This window comes from Myodes glareolus, chromosome 3, assembly GCF_982192425.1.
Source record: "Myodes glareolus chromosome 3, mMyoGla1.1, whole genome shotgun sequence".
Lineage (NCBI taxonomy): Eukaryota > Metazoa > Chordata > Mammalia > Rodentia > Cricetidae > Myodes > Myodes glareolus.
The window spans coordinates 10,992,681-11,014,170 of NC_142028.1; the positions used below are offsets into that span (position 1 = coordinate 10,992,681).

Consider the following 21,490-nt stretch of genomic DNA (forward strand, 5'->3'; position numbering starts at 1 on the left):
CTGCAATGTCGGGGCATCAGTTTTTCGTCTACAGGTTTCGTCTACGGGGCATAGACTCTTCTATGAAGAAGGAATTTTGAAGGACTTACCTACCTTGTTTTGGCAAAGTTCAATAATTTTTTTCCTCTGCCCCTGTTTATCCAGTCTTTATGGCATATTGTCAGAAGTCAAGAGCAGTTTCTTACCCAAATGACTACTAGCCTTGCCACATTGAGAGCAAACTTCATAAGGAGTTTCTTCAATCCCCATTTTCCTTTTTTGAAGTAAATTAGTGCTGCCAGGAGCAGATGTGATTCATGGTCATGAAAAATCTTAGGTTATTAAACATCTTAAATGCCATATTCTATAGGTCTTCGAAGTGTTTTAAAATCATCTGTCTAAATGTATTTATCTTGAAACCATACCTAATATGACTACAAGTTTGATTATTATAGATTAACTACTAACCTCATTTCTTAATTATACATTCCATTTTTAAATAAGCTGCACAAGCACAACATACAAACAAGAGCAGACACACACGCGCGCACACACACACACACAGAAAGAGAGCTTTTTAAAATTGTATCAATACACCAAAATCTACCACAATGCAAAATGTCTAAGATAAATAGTTACCTTTTTGTCTTATATTTTTATATTCCCCTAAATGATAATAAGCATCCACAATCTACCAAATAACAAAAGGCCATTCACCCCATCTCTTGGGAATATGAGTGTCATGCTCTTCCTGTTGTTTGTGGGTGTAGGCATCTTCAGAGGTCACTGATAAAATTGAGATAATGGTTAAGTCCTGGAAAGACCAACTGTAAAATATATCATCTGTCAAGATTCAGGAGGTTTTCTCCAATCAAATATGATTCATATCAATCTTGAAGGAATCCAGAGCCTCCAGTCTCAAGTGGGAGCAAAACCTCTTCTCCAAATCAATGCATCTTTTAAGTTCCATTTTACAAATATATTTTTTGATTTTAATTTTAAAGTTAAAGCTTTCCTAAAGTATTCAGGCTGGTTTATTTCCACAGGCCCTCTTTCAATTCTAAGTCTCTTAGCAGCTGTCCTTTGCTTATCAGCAATCAAAAAGTTCAAAATCAACACAATAACACAGGATCCAAACTCCCTGTGTATTTCCCATCTTATATGACATTTGTCTTTTATTACTTTTATTCTCTCTTTAACGACTTTACTTTATATTTTTACACTACTTATTTCTTTCTATGACTGTCTGTATCCACTTTTTTTCTTAAGCCTACACTACTGTTAAACACACTGGAACCTACCTAGAGTATTTCAGACTGGACCTCATTTACTGCATAACTCTAGTCTTTGTTGACTGTGTGAGCAAACTTTAAATTGCTAAGCTACAACATGGTCATTTGCATATCTCTATAATTTGGCTCTGATTGCTTCTAGGCTTGAGAGAGTTAAGCCTAAAGCTTGTGGCCTGGTTGGAAGTGCTTTTGACCAGGAATTGCACCCAACTCCCCAACTCTGAAATCACAGGGCTCTGATCTGTGGCAGGCATTTTTATTTAGGTTTTTGCTTCTGTTTAGTATGGAAAGGTAGTTTAAGTGCCCTGTGTGTGACAGAATTTCTTTAAAAAAATCAGTTTTCATAATTTTTTTATTAATCTTAAGCTTTTTCAAGCCCTATGAATATATGAGCCCATGTTAGAATACCAAAATGTTGTTGGGCTTATTTTTTACTCTTTTACTTTTGGGAGACCTTCCACCCAGCTCCCAAATAATCACATAGAGATTTATTCTTTCTTATGAAAGCTCAGCCTTGGTTTGGCTTGTTTCTAGCCTGTTTTTCTTAATTTAGGTTGTTCCATCTACCTTTTGCCTCTGGGCTGTTATCTCTCTCTAGTTTTCTTTACTTCTTACTCTATGACTTGCTGTATAGTTGGGTAATTGACCCCTGGTGTCTTCTCTCGTTCTCATTTTTCTTGCTTGCTTTCTGATCTTCTCAAATTTCCCCTCTTATTCTGCTTGCCAGCCCCACCTATTCCCTCTCCTGCCTAACTATTGGCAGTTCAGATCTTCATTAGACCAAGCAGATGTTTTAGGCAGGCAAAGTAGCACAGCTTCACAGAAGTAAACAGATGCAACATAAAAGAATACAACACATCTTTGTATCATTAAACAAATATTCCACAGCACGAATGATCATAGCACATCTTCAACTAATATTCCACAACAAGGTTTAGTTTTTAAAAAGTATACTTTTCATAGCACATAATATCTGCTTACCTCTGTTACGTATGAATTTACTTATAGAAATATCTGTATTTTTTCTAATAAATTTATCCCCCACTAAATGATACCTTTCTATGCCATAAAGCTAAGTTTCACAGATGAAATTCTGTTACTGGTGAATTGAAGATTACACATAAAATCTTGCTTCTTTTTAGTTAGTATTTGGTCTTTTTATGAAAGAGACCGTTTTTAATAAAATAATTTGTTTTTTGAAATTAAATATAACTACTTTATTTTTTCCTTCACTTTCCTTTCTCCAAATCTTCCCATGTGGCCCCTTGTTCTCGCTCAAATTTATTGGCTCCATTTCTTTAACTGTTTGTACATTTGGAATATGTAAATATAATATATATATTCCAAATTTATAAATATAACCTGCTCAGTCTGTATAATGCTACTTTGTATGTATATGATTTCAAGGGTGAGTACTTGGTATTATACACTTGGTAATCGATTGAGCTTTTCCTTATGTAGGATATTTCTTCTGCTCTCAGAATTCCTTAGTTGCTCTTTTTCTTTCAAAATATGGTTTTATTTTCCAAATCATGCACAAGGAAATCAATCAAGATTCTCTTGTATGACTTACCTACAAAGAAGTTATATGTTAGGGTGTTGCTACAAAAAGCTTTGAAAAATGAAAAGGATGTGTAAACTAGGGTGAGAGATTTAAATTTTACTTTAATGTATTAAGACAAGATGGAGAAGGGTACTGAGTCCAACCATGCACCCTTTATCATGGATCTGGTGGATACAGAAAATGGCAACAATGGTGAAATGGACTCTGTTCAGGAGCTGGCAGGGCAACCACCTAGTGCACATAGACCTGCTTATCAGAACAAAGATTCATTACATTTTCAAAGTCAGCAGAAATATAAAACATACAATTGTTACTACTTTCAATCAAATGACAAAGTTGTGTGTGTGTGTGTGTGTGTGTGTGTGTGTGTGTGTGTGTGTGTGTGTCCATGTATGTATTTGCACACATAGATATGGGTGCCTGCTCAGGAGAGAAAGAGGACATCAGATTACTCTACTGCTGGAGTTACAGAGGGCTGTGAGCCTCCAGATATGGGGACTGGGAACCAAACCTGGTTCCTCAAAAAAGCATCAAGTGTTGTGCCTGCTGAACCACCTGTCATGACCCAACACTGTTGTGTTTTAAAAGACATTTCTCTTCCTCATTCTCAGTCGTTACATTTTTCCCATCCTTATTTTCAGAACTGATGTGTAAAGAGATAATGAAGGCAGTCAGAAGCCATAAATGGACGATTAGATTCTTTTGCTGTATGAGTAAAGCAAACATGTATTTAACTGGTACCTTCCTGCTAGACTTCTCCTCAAATACATGGGCTTCTTGGGAGTGTCCTGTTCATGTTTGCTTTTTGTCTAAAGGTTACTTCAAGTTGTGTGTCAGGAGCCAGTGGGATGGTCAGTGGGGAAAGGTGCTTGCTGCCAAGCCTGATGACCCATGTTTCATTCTGGAACCCGCATGTTCTAAGGAGAGAATCATCTCCCCTAAAATGCCTTCTCACCCCCACACGTTTCCCATAGCATGCTTTTGACCCAACAAATAAATCAAACAAGTTAAGACTTTTTTCTTATAAAGAATTGTATTTAAAGGATAAGTCTCTAAAGCCCTTCCCTGATCTCCAGGCTTAAGTTCAAGTAGTATGTTTTGGGTCTATCTATTGAAAGTCCACTATTCTGAACACAAGATACAGTACTTGGGGGGGAAATAACCCCCCCCCAATACTAACGAAATTCATTGTGTGCTGATTATCTTATGATATTGGAATATACAGGCATAGATGAGGACTGAGTCAATGAAAACACATAAAATAAAGCAATTCTAAGACATTACAAATGACTAGGGCATCTGTCCTAGAACATAGTTTCAGGTTAGGCTTATATGGTGGTAAGTTGATTTCATGTAGACCTGGATTTTAATTTGACTGTGTTTCTCCATTGATGAACAATTTATGCAACCTCTCTCAGCTTTATCGTATCCTTTCCTAAATGGAGATTTTGGTATCATTGGTGCTGTGCAGATGAATCAGGTTTTAGTATGACTGATGTATCATGGTGATGGATTCCTTATGCAGCTTTGAAAATTCCTTTGGTGTGTAAGTGTTCTGCCCTTTGCATCCAAAGCACTGTACTGTCTAACTCACACTGAGATTTCCCTGGTCTTTGGACTTCCCAGGACTTACTGAAGACTATTGACTTCTGGGTACAATGCCTCTATACAGGGTTCTCTGGTTTATCTCTGCTTTCCTTAGAGGAATCAGAACTATGTTTAAACTGGTGATAGAGGCAGAAAAACAGTGGTAATGGTTTGAAGATCAGAGTATAGACTTGCAAACTCACTAACTGCAGTCAGGGGAGTGTCAAAATGCCAGGGGAGAGAAAGGGCCTGAAGTGAAGGTTTCCAGTGAAGAGTACCAGAGAGTTACCTGGTGGAATCTTTCTGACTTCTCTGGTAAGTGGCCACTAGACACCTAAGACACCACACCCAGCCTTATTGCTACTTAATTCATTTACTTTCTAGGAATAACAACCACAGTCACTAACGATTTCCAGAAACTTAACTTTCTTGTGGTGGGAAGGGTTTATTTTACCTTATAACTCCCATCACTGAGGGAATTCACAGTGGGACCTCAAAGTAGGAACCTGGAGGCAAGAACTGAAGTAGAGACCATGGAGGGGTGCTGCTTACCAACTTGTTCCTCATGGCTTGCTCAGCCTGCTTTCCTATTTAATGCAGGACCACCAGCCCAGGAGGTCAATCAATCAGTAATCAAGAAAACGCTTCTCAGACTTGCCTATAGGCCAGTATTATGGGGGAATTTCCTCAACTGAGAGTCTCCCTTCCCAAACAACACCAGCCTGTATCAAGTTGACAAAAGACTAACCAGTACAAACAAATGGCATCTAGAGGCTACAGCCTCAACAGGGGGAAAATGAGCCTTTGGAGAGTCAAAATCCCTGCTTTACATATAAAGTACAGATTAAACTATATAGTACATGTATAGTATACATAAACATTATATACCTCAGAAACACTACACAGTAATACATAGTACCACAGATATATAAGCACTTTGTAGTATCTGTGATATTATATTTTCTAATATAATATTTTTATTGATTATTTGGGAATTTCACATAATACACCCTGATATTACCTCACTTCCCAGTCCTCCCAGGTCCACAAACCCCCAAACTTAACTTTTAAATATATTTATGACTACATCTTGTGTATAAAGTAGAGATTTGGCTGTCTACATGGAAATATGGCCAGCATTTGTTTCCAAATATTTTAATTCATTGAATGCACAGACAATAAAGCACGGTGACATTAACAACACTATGGCCATGGATGCTTCTAATGTCACAATGAACAGGTGTAAACAATTAGTGGGGGAACTAATTACTTAAAATAGCCTTTCAAGGCCACTCTGTCATGAACCTTTTCTGTATCAATTACTGCATTCCAAGAAGGATCTAGAACCAAGGGCTCTCCTTAGGAATGACTCCAAGTGTATTCTGGACAAGTGACGCAGTTTTAGCAATGACGTGTCGTGATCTGACATGAGACCCCCACCAGGAATACATCTTACATATCAACGCACACCACACAGATGAAGCACAAATGAAAAAATAATTAAAAAGAATGTATAAATAAGGTTAAAGTTTTAAAATCATTTTTTATCTCTATCTTCTATGTTTAGTGATATTTATTGAGGTCTACCATCTATAGCTTAGACTAAAAAACAAAAGAAAAGCAGACACACTTTTGAAAGGAGAAAGACGTTACATGGGGAAGCCCTTTTGTTTATAATTTTATTTGTTGGCAGAACGTTTGTGTATTGGATAAAATGACCTCCATGTTTGTTTGTTTTCCGCGAGTTTCCTAAAGTCGTGTCTCCTTGCCGGGCCAGTACTTGGGCTGTAGCCCACGATCCCTCGCAGCGCGTGCTTCCATCCTGAAGCTTGAAGATGCCACTGCTTTGCCTCTTGTGGGTATGGAGCAGCTGTGTTTTGAAACATACTTTTTCTTTAAAATAAAAAGCACAGCTATGCTTAGGAAAATGGACACCGTACCAAGGAGGGTGGTTAGTCCCAGGTATATGTGTCTAAAAGAGGAGAGAATCTCAGTTATAATTGCAACAGCTACTCAGATTGAAATAAAACACAAAATGTAGGTTCTAACAGTGAGGTAATGACTCTTTTGAAGGACAAAGATTTCCTAGCATAGACCCATGGCTCTGAACACTGGTGAGCCATCAGCAGCTCACTGCCATATTTCTTAGCATTGTTCATTCCTAGCTACTGCAAACGATATAATAAATTCCACTTCCTTTATGAGGAGTCCCTGAAGTTAGGTAGCCATCTTCCTGCTTGCTCAGGGCGGCTCCAGTTAGGCATTGCTGTCTTAAGTATAAATTTATAAGTGTCTCTTTCACTTTCCAAAGTGTCTAGGTTTGATTGAGCCATGTGGTGACCCTGCGTCACATATTCCTCCCACAAATTCCAAAGAAATGCTGCAGCAAGCAGTTCAAAGGAGGGGTCAGAATTGCTAGTGGAGCAGAACTGCCTGAAAATTAATGTGATGTTTAGTTCAGTTTACTCTCTTCCCTAAGAAGCCTTTAATACCAGAAGAACATACAGACAGGCTTCAAGCTCTGTCCTGGTCACTTGGTAAATATTCTCACAGTCTGACAGTCCCTGCATCACACAACTGTTACATTATAGTGAATATTTAGCCACAGCATATGAGAGCAGATGTCAAATCCTACTCCCTGAACCGGCCCTAGTCATGAACCAAAAACCCTTCACACATACCATCAAAGCCTATTAAACCCGTCTTATTTGAGATGGTCTGACTAATTTACATTCTCCTTAGATGCTGAAGACCCAGCTTTACTTCTCTGAAACAAAGTGTTTGGCTTGTAAGCCTTTGAAAAAAAGGAAGTCTCTGCTCTTAAGCCATTGGAGTATGGCTTTCAGCAATAAGGAGAATAAAGGTCTGATGAACAGAACTGAACGATACCGTAGTGAGAAAATCACACTCTCCACCCCAGACACACTCACCCACACAGAGGAAGCCTTTTACTTTTATGCATTTCAAGTACTGGAATAATTGAACATCAGCTTGGCAATAAGAGCCGGACGGATTGAGAGCCAAATCCTGGTCTTGCTCAGGGGATTAGCACTGACGTAAATGGTACAGTTTGGCTCAGTTTAAAAAAGAATAGAATTAAACCCAGAATGTGACCTACATTTAAATGCATCTGAGTATCAGGGAATGTCTTGCTATTAGCGTACACAAATTTTCAAAAATGTTACTGTATTCTAGAAATTTCCATCATTTGTCATATGTGTGTGCTCATGTGAATACATGTGTGTGTGTGTGTTTGTGTGTGTGTGTGTGTGTGTGTGTGTGTGTGTGTGGTATGTGTGTGTCAGGGTTGCTCACTCTATAGCTTCAGGTTAGCCTAGGACGTATTATATAGCCCACATCGAGAAAAATCAGCATGTGAAAGAAAGATGCCATGCAACAGAGCTCAGGTGGAGGGGGGCTTTTTATTGGGGAAAAGTGAATGGGAAAAGAGGGGTGAGGGGAGAGAGGAGACCGGCCTCTGGGGACAGGAGTGGCAGAAGAGAAGAGGAAGAGAGAGAAAGACAGACAGAAAGAAGGAGAGATGGAAGGCAATTGTTCTCTTCTGTAAGCCCCCTAAATTTGAGGATAGCAGGTGTGAGGCATTTTACCTGACTCATTTTCATCATATTAAAAAAAAATAATTACTTGGAAGGGGGATAAATTAAAACAAAGTATAATGATACATATGTGTGAAAGTATCATAATTATATAAATTCATGAATCCTATTACTTCGTATGATAACTTAAAAATTAAGTACAAAATAATGATGAAATTTAAATGAAGTTCAGTATTAACACTGGAAAATACATATTTTAAGTCAAATATCAAATAACAGAATTGGTCCATGAAACAGTTCCCAGTTTTTTGTTGATTTATCTTAGAAACGTGAAAACCACATAAGAAATTCTACATTTCATGGGCATAGGATGTAAGGCAGTAACACCGGAGTCTGGGACTGGATTTGACACTGTACCTGAAAGCGTGAGAATCATACAGTCTACAGGAGCCTTGGCTTCCACATTTCTTAAATCCCCACTTGAGGCATGAAGTGTCAATCAAAACACCAAAATACACAGGAGCTGGGATTCCTGCTGTAAGAAACACAAATGATTGCATTTAAGTTTTGTTATGAATGGTAACCCAGAACCACTTACCTTGAGCCCAGGAATCACTGTTTGGGAAATAAAAAGCCATAGTTACTCACCAAGACCTCTTTCTATGGCTCAGTGCTTGGTCACAAGCTCCAGACTCATGAAAAAACTCCCATTAGCTTAAGTCCAGGTGTATATCTCCTGGCACACCACTCTCAATGTGAATACACTTCTCCCTTGACTGACTCACCTAGTGGCCAGGGACATGAGCTTGGATGTCATCTTTGAGCCCTTCTCTCACTTTTAAAACATCCCAAATCATGTCACATCTCTACTTGCCTCTCTCTACTGCTCCAAGGTAAAGCCTAGCAAGAATATATGTACAGTTCAGTGACAGAGAATCTGCCCAGTATATCTTAGAGGCCTGGGTTCAATTCCCAGAAACCCCACCCCCAATAAAACCAATAGCTAGGGTTCTTTTTTGCCAATTTCCTTATCACTCTATAACCTATTTACTATGCAAGTAACCACACAGACAATTTCTCAAGGTATTTGTTCCAAGACCAAACACAACATTTCTGGCCTCATTGAAGTCATATATTCATTGCTTTATATTTTGGATTTTAGATTTATTAAATGTCTTTCTTTTCTTTTTTGTTTTTCTGTTTGGTTTATTTGTTTTTGTTTTGTTTTGTTTTGCTTTGTTTTCTCGAGACAGGGTTTCTCTGTAGCTTTGGAGCCTGTCCTGGAACTGTAGCTCTTGTATACCAGGCTACCCGAAAACTCATAAAAATACACTTCCTTCTGCCTCCTGAGTGTTGGCTATTGAATGTCTTTCAAGGCTTAAAATGCTCTGTCCTTTTGCCTAATACCTTGAGTAGCTTCCTTTGTCTTAAATAAATTTAAATTTACTTTTCCCACCTCTTTCTTCTCTTCTCTTTTTTATTTTTTTGTTTTTTGTTTGTTTGTTTGTTTGTTTGTTTGTTAGTTTTGAGACAGGGTTTCTTTGTGTAACCTTGGAACCTGTCCTAGAACTCATTCTGTAGACCATGTTGGCCTCCAATAACAGAGATCCACCTGCCTCTGTCTCTCAAGTGCTGGGATTAAAGATTTGCACCACCACCCAGCCTTCCTGCCTCCCTGCCTTCTCCTGTTTAATGCTTACATATCCACTGTATCTCAGTTCAAATAATTCCCTTCAGAAAGGGCCATTCTAATTACCTAAAATGTATTAATTCTGCTCACTAGCACACAGCTCAGTCCCTGTCACCAACCCTTAATGTTCTCAGAACAGCTTGTTTGCTTAATTGTGTTTTATGCAAGACCCAAACTACGTAGGCACAGACAGATTTTTTTTTCATATTCATGCTACAATGCTCATCATTTCTCAGTAACTGACGAATGAGGGCACAAAAATATGGAGAAAGGGTAAACTTTCACAATTGAGTTTTAACAAAAGCATTCTGGCAGGATTAAGATGCGTTTACAGCTTCGTTTCTTTTTATGTATTGCAAAAAGATGGCCATCTGTTTTGCACCATTACTGTTGTTGTTTATGAGTCTCCAACATTTTCACAGTTAACAAAGGTAGGGTTTATTTTGGGCACATAGTTCAAGGTATTTGAATCAACCATGGTAGGGAAAGCATGCCAAAATGCTTGGCTCATGCAGCAGGGGCATGCTTGGCAAATGGCTAGAGCAGAAAGCATGGAAAACTCCAGTTAGAAGTTGACAATTACAGACCTCAAGCCCCGCCCCACCCCACTGCTATCAGAAATTTCCTCCTCCAGCTTAGGTCTCACCTCCTAAAGATACCCCAACCTTCCAAATGGTGACACCAGCTTGGAATCTGATGGACACTCAAACAAATGAAAGCTGTGGGGCATATTATTTCATATTCAAACCACAGCATATAGTTACACAAAATAGTGTACTCTTACTACAGTCATCCTAAAGCATTTATGATACCATCAAGAAAAACAAGCCTTTGATAATAAATAGGAATTATTTTTGAAATACAGCCTGCTTAAAATTCTATTGAAGTTTTATGAATAGTTGTAATATAATTGATTTAATTTAGAATCATTTATAGTCATATCAGCTTCAGGCAAAACATATGCCAAAAGTGGAATAATAACATCATCTCACAGGTCATTTGATTGACAAATCTCTCTTGTGGAGAGGGCTAGGGCCCTCACATTTACAAAGAGAACATTATTTAGTGATGGTGTACACTAAAGTCAGGTCTTCAAAGCAGAAAGGGCAAAATGACACACAATGTCAGATACATAGTTCTCACCTGAAATATTTTATTGACTGTTTACAAAAAAACAGTCAGGTAAATGCAAATGATTACCTGGTAATCTTTTTGCTATTCTATGGAGCCAGCCTTCCTGAATCCCCCACAAATCCTGAGCATTGTTTAGGTCGCAATCCTGAGTTGTGTCTATCAATGAATGGAAACCTTCCTATGAAAGAAGGCCCATGTACTCTGCATCCTCCATCAACAGAATCTATCCTTATGCTTATTAGCAATCATTTCTCCTTAGGACCTTACCTTGAGCGCTGTTTATCAGCCAATAGAACTCATTCTTATTAAAAGATCACAGGTGCTTTGCTCATTTGCAAGGGAGTTTCAGTGTAGCCATAGCTAAAGCCTTTGTTGTGATAACTGTGGCAGCTTCCCTGCCCCCAAGTTTTACCGTGCTTAAATGTGTACGTGAAATAAACCACAGGGTCAGACTCAGGAAGTTTTGACCCAGAGGCTGCTAAAGCAGTGCTGACCTGAGCTTCATTCTCCACCTTTCACAGATTATTTCCCTGCCACTCATAACACTTCTGGGGCCCCTGACAGTAAACCAACATAAACACACACACACACACACCATACACACACACACACACACACACACCATACACACACACACACCATACACACACACCATACACACACACACCACACACACACACACCCCACACACCACACACACAGACACACACATACCACACACACACACACACACCACAATGTTTTAGAAAGAGAAGAAAAAAATCATCCATTTTATTATACTTACCAAGAACTCTTACTGCTAAGGTGTAGATACCCAGAGCAAAAGACTTAAGATGTGGCTGAATGCACCTAAAATCGGAAAAGCACCAGTTAGAAAATACGGCTTGAGAGACTTCTGAGTGCTCAAAGCACTTGCCATGAAGCCTGACATTCAGACACTCAGAACCCAGATAAATACTGAGTGGGCCGGGTAACCTGGCAGTTCTTTCAGCCTCAAAAGCAGAGACAGGCAATTATGGGAGCAAGATGGCTAGCAACACTGACAGAAGTTCTACCTGGGAGATGCCACCCCAATGAATGAGGTGGAAGAGCACTGGAGGACCATTTGATGAGGTTGTCAACATCAACCTGGGGCCTGCTCATGAGGGTACACCCACACATTTGTGCCCTATACACATGTAAGCATGTACATATGTACACACACATAGCTTTTCATAAATATTTAATGTAGTCATGATTATCGAATCATTATTCATTACTGTTTAATTACATTAATTTCATTTAAAGAGTGACATAAAATTTAAAATTCTCCCATTTTTAAATATATGATTTATACCAGAACACAATGCTTAATTTCTATTTAAATTATTCTTTAAAACATATATTCTAATTAAAACATGCAAAGGAGTGCATATTTTAGGGTCCTAAATTGTTTTAAGTCATTCACATAATATTCATAGATAAGAATCCTCAACTGATAAAAAAAATACTCATCAAGAAAAATTTCAGTCTTAGCAAGAATATGTAAAATATAATAACCTAAAGATCAAAATGATCAATTTAAAACAATGTTATTAAACATACCTTTAATTGTTTATTGGACACATTTGATGAAAAGCATATTTAATGGAAGGTACATTTTACCTGTGTTATTAATATTGCTTCCAACATCAAAAGTCCCACATGGTGTTTACCACAAACCTTCATTCAATGATGTAGATTTTAACATTGCTCTAGATCAAGGGTTTGCAAACATGTTGAACTAAAGAAACTTTATTTAGCTACATTTTCATATAAAAAACCTAAAGTGGGTTCATCTGAGAGTGGAATCAGGAACTGGGGAAATTATTTCAAAAAGCTATCAAGAATCATGATCATAAAAAAAATATATGCTACATTTGATAGTGAAGTTGGAGTAAAGAGACTCAGTACTCACCTCAGGAGTAATATATACCCAGGTATGCCACCTAGAGATAACGTATATGACGTGATGACTGAAATCACAAGGAAATACAGAAACATTTGGGGACATTCATTATCTTTCTGACACCTGCCCATCATGCCTGACCAGTTTCCTGACTTAGGGCCTGCAAGTCCCACACAGGTGCAGTTAGAAAAAATCTGTAACACAGTAGAGAAAAGTCCAATTATCAAGGTGTATTTAATAAAATCAGAAGTTACCAATTTATTTTAAAATACTTTCAGTAGAATTTACATGAGCGATGGGGGCATACTTTTTGCTATATTAACGTATATTAAGGTGAAGTCTAATAGAGTATTTCATTGTTTAAATCATGACCTACAGTCTACACATGGGTGTCACTACTGTTTCATGCTTTGATTATTGTCACGGTCAAGTTTGTGCTCAACTACTTCCTCTCTCTCCAATCTGCTTTCCAAACAGGAACCAAGTGAACATTCAAATTCTCTCACTGACTTCAACCCTGAGATTAGTATTCGTTATATATTTTTAAGAATCCCATATCACTGTAGTGAATTATCCATTCTCTATCACGTAGCTCCCAGATCTCACCCTGATCTCTTTGGTCAACAAGCTCCCTGATTGCCCTCTATTTTGGTTACACAATGGCTCCCACAGGGCAATTTTACAGGTATGTCTTATCCTAGAAGCCCCCCCCCACCATATACACAAAGCTTGAACACAGAAAATTTACTCATGTCTCATGGTACTGCCTCTCTCTGTCCAGGAAACTTTCCTCTTGCCTGCTCTGCTTCCCTTCAATGCTTAGAGATTTCATGAGAGAACTCCATGACCTCCCCATTTGAACCACAGTCCCATCTGTCTATCCTTGTGTCCTAACTCAGTCCCTGTCACTAGTATATGGTACTTACTTTTAAACAACATCTCTCTTGGAATATAACCTTTATGAAAGGAGAACACCCTACCATGTCACTACTACACAACCAGAGCCTAAAATTGACCTCATTTGCAGTACATAAAAAATATCATTAAAGAAATGGGCAGAATTAGAAGATATGGAAAAATTTACATTGTCTTTTAGGGAAAATAATCTTTATGTGTAAAAGTCAACTAAATCTTGAATATAAAGAAATCATTCTTATCACTCATAGGTTATTTCTGTGCAGTTTATTTATGAAATGAGAATCTCATAATATTATTATCGATTTGTATCATATATTAAAAGAGTCTTAGTTCTTTTTTGGTCCAACTTGACAAAAGTTCTTGTTATCTAAGGAAAAAAAAAACTATAACTGAGAAATTTTCTCCATAAGATAGGACTGTAGGCAAGTCTATAGAGCATTTTTATATTTAGTAATTGATGTGGGAGGCCCCAGTCTACTGTGGTGGGTGCCACCCCTATTCAGGGCTTTCTGTATGGTATGAGAAAGAAGGATGAACAGGCCACAGGGAGCAGGCCAGTAAGCAGCCATCACTTAGGGCTTCTGTTTCACTTCCTACTTCGACATTCCTGTCCTGGCTTCCTCAGATGAACTGTGAAGTGGAAGCATAAGCGAAATAAACCCTTTCTTGTCCAAGTCAGGGTGTTTTAGCATAGCCATGGAAATGCTAACTAAGACAACAAGTTGTCATTTTCATCACTGAAGACTGAATTTGCAAATAATGAATGAAATAAAGTTGGAAAAATTCATATACATATATATATATACATATATATATAAAACTAGAGCCATATATGGCTCTGATTAAATGTTTTTAGTCCTATTCATGATTTTGTTTTATTGTTACTTGTTCCTCCATCTCACTATCATCTGGCATGCCCTCAGATGTGTTGGACAAAACATTCATAACTAGCCAACAAGTATATATATATATATATATATATATATATATGTATGTATATATATACACACACACACGTATGTACGTGTGTATATATATACATATGTGTGTGTGTGTGTGTGTGTGTTCAGTCTTTATGAAAGGCAGTGTTAGATCCGAAATGCCAAGGTGTGATTAGAGGGGGCATCCTTCACAACTATTTTCTGCTATGCACTGAACGGTCATCCCAGTTTACTTACTGGAATATCGAGCTCCTGTGCTATGAAACACTGAGGCAACGGCTTTGGAAGGTTGTAAAGATAACATTTTCAGAATTTAGTGTCCATATTAGAAAAGTATAGTTTTAACATTTAAACAGGAAGTGTTCCCCTCTAGTACTAGGGATTGGGTATCCAGTTGATGGATTTGTGAAAAAGGTCATGATGGTGTTACTGGGGTGGCCAAGGGTGGGAGAAGGGGCTAGGTGGAAGAAGTTGTCCCTGTGGAGTGCCTTGGAAAGTTGTAGCCTGTCTTCTGCTCCCCTTTCCCTCCAGTTTCCTGTGAGGCTAATGGCCTCTTTCACACAGCTGCTGCTGGGTAAACTGCAACAACACGGATGCAGAAGCAGCAAGCCTGTTTCACGACACCAAGAAGATAAACCGGAACAAAGCTTTCCTTTCTTTAAAAGCTTTCTCTTAGTTAGCTGTGAAAGAGACAAAAGGCTAACTACTACAGATACCTTGAACTTCTTTCTGCCCTCCGCCCTGAGGACGTCAAAAAACCCGAAGCCAGCCCTCACCTTGCAATGGACTCGTTGCCACCTTCAGTTGGACTTCCTGTCTACAGCTGTGAGGAACAAGCCGTTCCTGTCAAGAACTTATGTGATTTCACCTAGACAGGCTGAGTGAGCTTCCTGCCTAGAGTTCTGACTCCATTCCACTCTTCAGAAGCTCTGCAATGCAGACCATCTACTCCTTATCAAGCAGAGCTGCCTCAGACCCATCAACTTCCCTGGAATCAGTTCTGGGCTCCTGAATCCATACCTTTAGATACAGACCTCTTAACCTCCCATATTTGTGCTGTTCCTAAAACCTCCAGAATCTACTGACTTTAGTTCAGGAGACACAGATTCTAAAGTAGACCTCACAAGTGAAACTATATGATGGATGGACTTATTCTGGGCTAATGTTTTTCACAATAAAGTGATAAGTGTAGATTAAACAATTATAAAGTTGTTATACCTGTTTCACGACTAATTCTTTCCTTAACTATTTCAGCTTAAGATCAAAAAGAGTGCTTTAAATTCCCAATATTTCCATATAAATACAAGGGTTGGATCAGAACCATGACTTCTGCCTGGGTCACCTCCCAAGACCCCAATGAAGTAACACAGGTCTACATGATAGCCAGCGAACAGGCAGATACATTAGGAGAGATTTCTTACAATGTTCTTTCCACTCTGACTGGAGGATTGACAGCCAGCAAGACAAGCTGACACATATGTGATCCCATTGTCCCCACACATGGGCTCCCACTTTGACTCTGAACATTTACATCTTGAGTTGCAATCTGAAAAGAGAGCTCGTTCATGATAAGAAACAGGTTTGGTTCTGAAAAGAAACGTAACAGTATAAAATATTATCTCTTAGCAGGCAAGATCCTGATTTTAAAATGTCAATGCTCTTGAGTCATAAAATGCTGTGATAGTCACAATTGTTTGCCTTTTGAATATACAATTGTTGTGTTAAAGGTTTCAGCATCTAAGTGTTAAATATAAGCCAACTGTTAACTGACTTTCCCTTAAGCCACGTCTTAAAAGGTTTATCAATTCTAGCCATATCCACATCTTAGCTTAAAGGTCTTATTAAAGTCTCCAGCTTCCAGGATTCTGTAATAAATTTATGAGGTAAGATGGTTCCCTCCATGATGTCAAGATAGAAAAGTAAACTTCAAGGCCATTTATGACATTATACATGCTATCTTTTCAATGGTGTGGATATCAGTATGATGGGTGTTGGTTATAGCAATAAATAAAAGCAGCTAACAGTTACTTGCACTATAACCATATATCTAGTGGCATATGTCTTTCCAGTAATGCACCATGAATCCTTTGTCCCTCTATTCTCCCCATGCACAGAGGTCTTCTGAATCTTTTGTCACCTTTGCTGACATTATTCCACATTATTCAATGAACTGCCAACTCATTTAGCCACAAAAATGTATTGCAACACTCTGAAGTCCTAGCTTTGGGAGGGTGGAAGATGTCTATAGATATTAATGAATAGTACTTATCTTCCAAGTGTTGACTTTCTTGAACTTTTTTATCTTTTTCTAGTCTGTTCACTGGGCACTTACCCATGGGTGTGTCATTTTGGCTTCATGTTATGTGTTATTCCCACAGACCTTTCATAATTCCATTTCTTCCCTCATTTTATTTTCTTTTGGGTTGATTTATCACCTTAATAAATTTTTATGCAGATATTTTAGATACTTAAATGAACAAATAATATTTTGAAATGTATAAAATGTGGAGGCCAGATCAGATTGTTTATTTATTCTTATGATGCTGGTGTCAAATAAAATTCTTAGTACATAGTCAAGCACGACACATAGGTTATGGGAACTAAATCATCAAAGAAAACAATGTCTTTTCATTTGAGTCTGGGTCTTGCTATATAGCCTGAGTGGGGTTTGAACTCTCAGACCAACTGCTTCAGTCTCCCTAATGTTAATATTGAAATCATGTTAGCATTGAAATCACATTCATCAAAAGGTGTTGTTTAGAAAAGAAACCAGTGCTTTGAGCCCTTGTTTCTAATGTGTATTTCCTATATAATTAGAGCAGTAATTTTTTAATTGAGGTAACTGTCCATCTAATTGGGCTGCTTAGGATTGGACCATCTCAAATGTCATACCAAACAGAACAAAAGAGCATTTTCCTAGGTCTCAGGTAAGTCCTCTGCAAACATTTAACCTTCTCTTCCATGAAGTGTTAACTGCTGGCTAAGATGAATGGTTCCATCTGAAGCTGTAATGACAATGATATCTTTAAAAGCTCAGCATCAGTCCGCTAAAGGTCCTGTGAGGTCAAGGTTGCAGATGATTGGACCTCCAGTGAACCTTGGTGTGATGGAGGCCACCCACTCACATGCATTTCAGGAAGGTCATAGGCAGGGCTCTTGCTCAAACTCACACCATTCATTAGTGGCAAAGCTGGGTGTGGACCCTCCCAGGTATGTTGCATCTAAATTCTTGTCCTCATAACAGCATTGTTCTCCTGACTAAAGAAAAGATATTCCCTCAGTTGCCATATCTCAAGCTTGTCAATAGAGGACCTCTTGGGTGTCTGGAATCAAAATAACCATTTCAAACAAAGCAACACAGGACAATCCCAGGGGAAGCATTTTGCATTAAAGTTAATTATTTTACATTACTGGGGATACATTTACTTTGCCATCTAGGACAGACTTTGATTGCAAGCATGTCTTATGAAGGATGTATTTGACAGTAGGGTTGTGACTTAAATTTTTAATTACAAGAAGAGTTTCAACAAACATGTTAGAGTGTTTGTTCCCCAATGAGACTTCTTTTCAGAGAGCTGCACTAAGGAGTGGGATGTTTTCCTAGTGATGTTGCGTTTCTTTGATTGCTTTCAATGGCACAGCTATTCTCAAAGGTTAAATCTGCCATTGTGGAGGATGTTTGAAAAGTATGAGAGGCAATTTTGAAAGAGGAGCTTCAGAATGCACCAAACAATGACAACATTACTGCCATCCAGCTACAGTCTCTCAAGGTGATTCTGTTGAAGAGGTTAGTACTCAATGGTTGTATTATCTTTTATTTCATTAAATTATTTCATCTTTTATTATGGAAGTATTCATAATATGAACCTCAAAAGTTTTCAGCAGTTGTCTATGTATTTGCTTTTGCCTTAGAAACACAGAAAGAATAGTATATTGTGAGTCATGCTTGTGTGCAAGGTCAAGACCTACACTTGATAGATGCTAAGTTCGGGGAGCAAATTGACTTTTGAAAACTCACTTTTTTTCTAAGAAGATTAGCAAAACTGATTTGTATAAGGGTTTAGAGGCTATGCATTAGAAAGTGAAAGTTATATGCTTTATAAACAAAAAACTACAAATTATTCCACCATGACAGTCTATAACAAATATGAAAGGTAAAGTCAAAAATAGCACAAGGCTTCTACTCCTTGTAGAGCCTTCTACTGATTCATCATTATCATTAACACTTAATGTCTATTGCTGACCACTCTTCATTCTCAAACCCTGCTATGCATACATTTATGTTTAACTTTGCATTCACTGGTTTCATTTTAAATGGGAGATATTGTAGCATGTGGTTAGTTACAAGCACAAAAAATCATGTTGGTGAAGAAAATCAAGGCTAGAATGTAGAGACAGGGCAGATGATCAGGTAGAATAGAGGAGATACAGAGGATTAAAAATGTCCTCTATAAGCTTATGTGTTTGAATACTTGACTCTAACATTAGGTGGTGGTGTTTTGAGAGGTTGTGGATGCTTTGGGAGGTGGGGTCTGTAGGTCACTGGGTCAGAGCCTTGCTTCCTGTCCCATCTCTGTCTCCTAGTCTGATGAGATGTGAACATGCAATTCCTATGCACTCAAAAACTCATGGGGTCACCTGCTTCTATGCCTTTCCCTCCATGATGGGCTGTATACATCCCTTCAAGTTGCAAGCCTAAGTCAACACTACGTTTCTTAAAATGCTTCTTGATAGGTATTTGGTCACATGCATTAAAAACAAAAAACTAATGAACACAAGATTTGGATAGTCTGCCTTTCTACCTCTGCAGGGCTTCAAGCAGTATGGCTGATTTAATCTAAATCCTCTCTGGTACATTGTAGAGGTTCAGTAACATCTGCAGTCTGGTAGATTTAATCTAGATCCTCTCTGGTACAGGGTAGAGGTTCAATGACATCTGTAGATGAACAGTGTAGAACAACTGGAAGGATGCAGGCATTCCCTGTGGTGGAATGGTAAGGACTCTTAAGGTCTTACGAGATCCAGTCTTGCATTAAGAAAGAAGCTAGAGACCAAACAATCCAATCATCTACCACATATGCGATGGCATAAGCATGAGGGCAAAACCAGGAAATGTAAATTACTCATGTTTTTCAGACTCAGTGCAAGATGGATGGAAGCTAAAGACAGTTGCTGTGAGACAACTTTTTCTCTTGATCCTTGCTGTGATTTTAACACAGCAGAGACTAGAATAGATGGCCTAAAGACCAATCCAGCTAACTAGGGGTCTAGAGTGGAGAAAAAGCAACTTCTTCCTGCTATTTTATAACAAACAAGTACTAATAACTATCACATATATGGACATTACTTAGACCTTCCAAATCTTAAAAGATAGTTATTATTCTATTTCTCAAATTAGAAAATTATTGCCAAACGGTTCAACCCATAAATCCTCACTTTACTAAGAAGTAAACTCTGTATTCCCATGATTGCATTGTTTTATATGTCAGGTTCATTTTCTGGTGTTTTCATGTTTGTTTGTTTTCTTGTTTTATGAATGTTTGCTTTTTCTTTTTCTTTTTTTTTTTTTTTTTTTTGACAGGGTTTCTCTGTAGCTTTGGAGCCAGTCCTGGAACTAGCTCTTGTAAACCAGACTGGCCTCAAACTCATAGAGATTCACCTGCCTCTGCCTCCCGAGTGCTAGAATTAAAGGTGTGCACCACCACCTCCTGGCTTCTGGATAATATTCTAACGAAAGATGTAGATTAAGCAATTTTTATATTTCTATAAGACATTTGAATTCATATTTGGAAGAAACCATAAACTTGGGTGACAATAATGGATTCTAAGTTTTAAGTACTACCAGCTAGTCCATTGAAAATTTCTTTCCTATGAAAGCTATGAAGCTTAAAACATTAATCTTATTGAAGAACTCTATTGACAATTGAATTAAACAATTCCATATCCTCATATGTCATCACGAGAGAACATACCCTTGGTAGGTCACAGTCAGTCCGGCCACACCAGGATTTTCACATCCCAGGGCAAACAGAGAGAGGAAGAGGAGGTAGCCAAAGACAGATGATCCCAAGTAGAGTTTTGTAGCTTCGAGCACTCCCAGCCTGAATTTTTTCATAACTACTCCTCCAGAGAATATTCCAAGAGCCACTGCAGGAATGTTGATAAGCCCTGAGGGATAAGAAAATACGTCACTACAAGAAATCTCTGAGCATCACACGCGTTCTTAGTGACAGCAAACATTCACCAATGGTTCTGATGCATTAAACTATGCTGTCCTTTTAACTTATAAAAATATCATTATTATTGGTAATCATATGCCAAGAGTTTGGGAAAAGAATAAAGGTCACAGGTTAACAATAGCACAAGTGTAGTCTCGGAGTCTAACATTCCAAATGACGCAATGTGCAATACCACTGATACTGAATGAACTGATCAAGTGATGTCCTTTCTGGTAGATAACCAGAACTAACATTCTCAATCAGGTGGCAATTGGGTAGACATTAATCTTCCTTAATGCCATCTTTTGTATAATAGGCACATTATATACTTAATCTTTTAACTAATCTTCATGCAATTAAAAGAAATAACCTCTCTGGTTACTCTTATCTTATATTTTTAAGATATTTATACCATATATCAATAGATGAAAGACATTTAATCCACCTATTTTATTTGACTATGGGTTGTAATTTTTAATATTAAAATTGACATATTAGGATCCAGCTCAGTCTGGAAACTAGGTCCAGGGTAGGGTCTAGGTTAGAAATAGGCTAATCTTCACAAGGGCATGAAATGAATTTATTAAAATGTAATAAGGGAGATGCTACGTTTGCTCTCCAGCTAAACTGAGGTTCGAGGGGTGTGACAGGTGAAGGAGATGGAAGTGTCCTGGTACTCTGAA

General features: G+C 38.1%; 1 protein-coding gene across 4 annotated transcripts in view; it reads right to left on the reverse strand.

Annotated features, from left to right (window-relative positions):
• Nucleotides 1-6,083: 6,083 nt before the first annotated feature.
• Nucleotides 6,084-21,490, reverse strand: part of Slco1c1 (solute carrier organic anion transporter family member 1C1) — a 71,870-nt gene continuing 56,463 nt past the window's right edge. For 3 of the 4 annotated variants that reach the window (XM_048432528.3, XM_048432524.3, XM_085687298.2), the window contains 6 exons: nucleotides 20,562-20,757; nucleotides 16,011-16,176; nucleotides 12,740-12,924; nucleotides 11,588-11,652; nucleotides 8,397-8,514; nucleotides 6,084-6,394 (listed from right to left, as the gene is read on the reverse strand). In XM_048432528.3, coding sequence (XP_048288485.3) covers nucleotides 6,172-6,394; nucleotides 8,397-8,514; nucleotides 11,588-11,652; nucleotides 12,740-12,924; nucleotides 16,011-16,176; nucleotides 20,562-20,757 — 953 coding nt within the window. In that variant the 3' untranslated portion in view covers nucleotides 6,084-6,171. The remainder of the gene's footprint in view (nucleotides 6,395-8,396; nucleotides 8,515-11,587; nucleotides 11,653-12,739; nucleotides 12,925-16,010; nucleotides 16,177-20,561; nucleotides 20,758-21,490) is intronic. The other variant, XM_085687299.2, reaches the window with a different exon arrangement.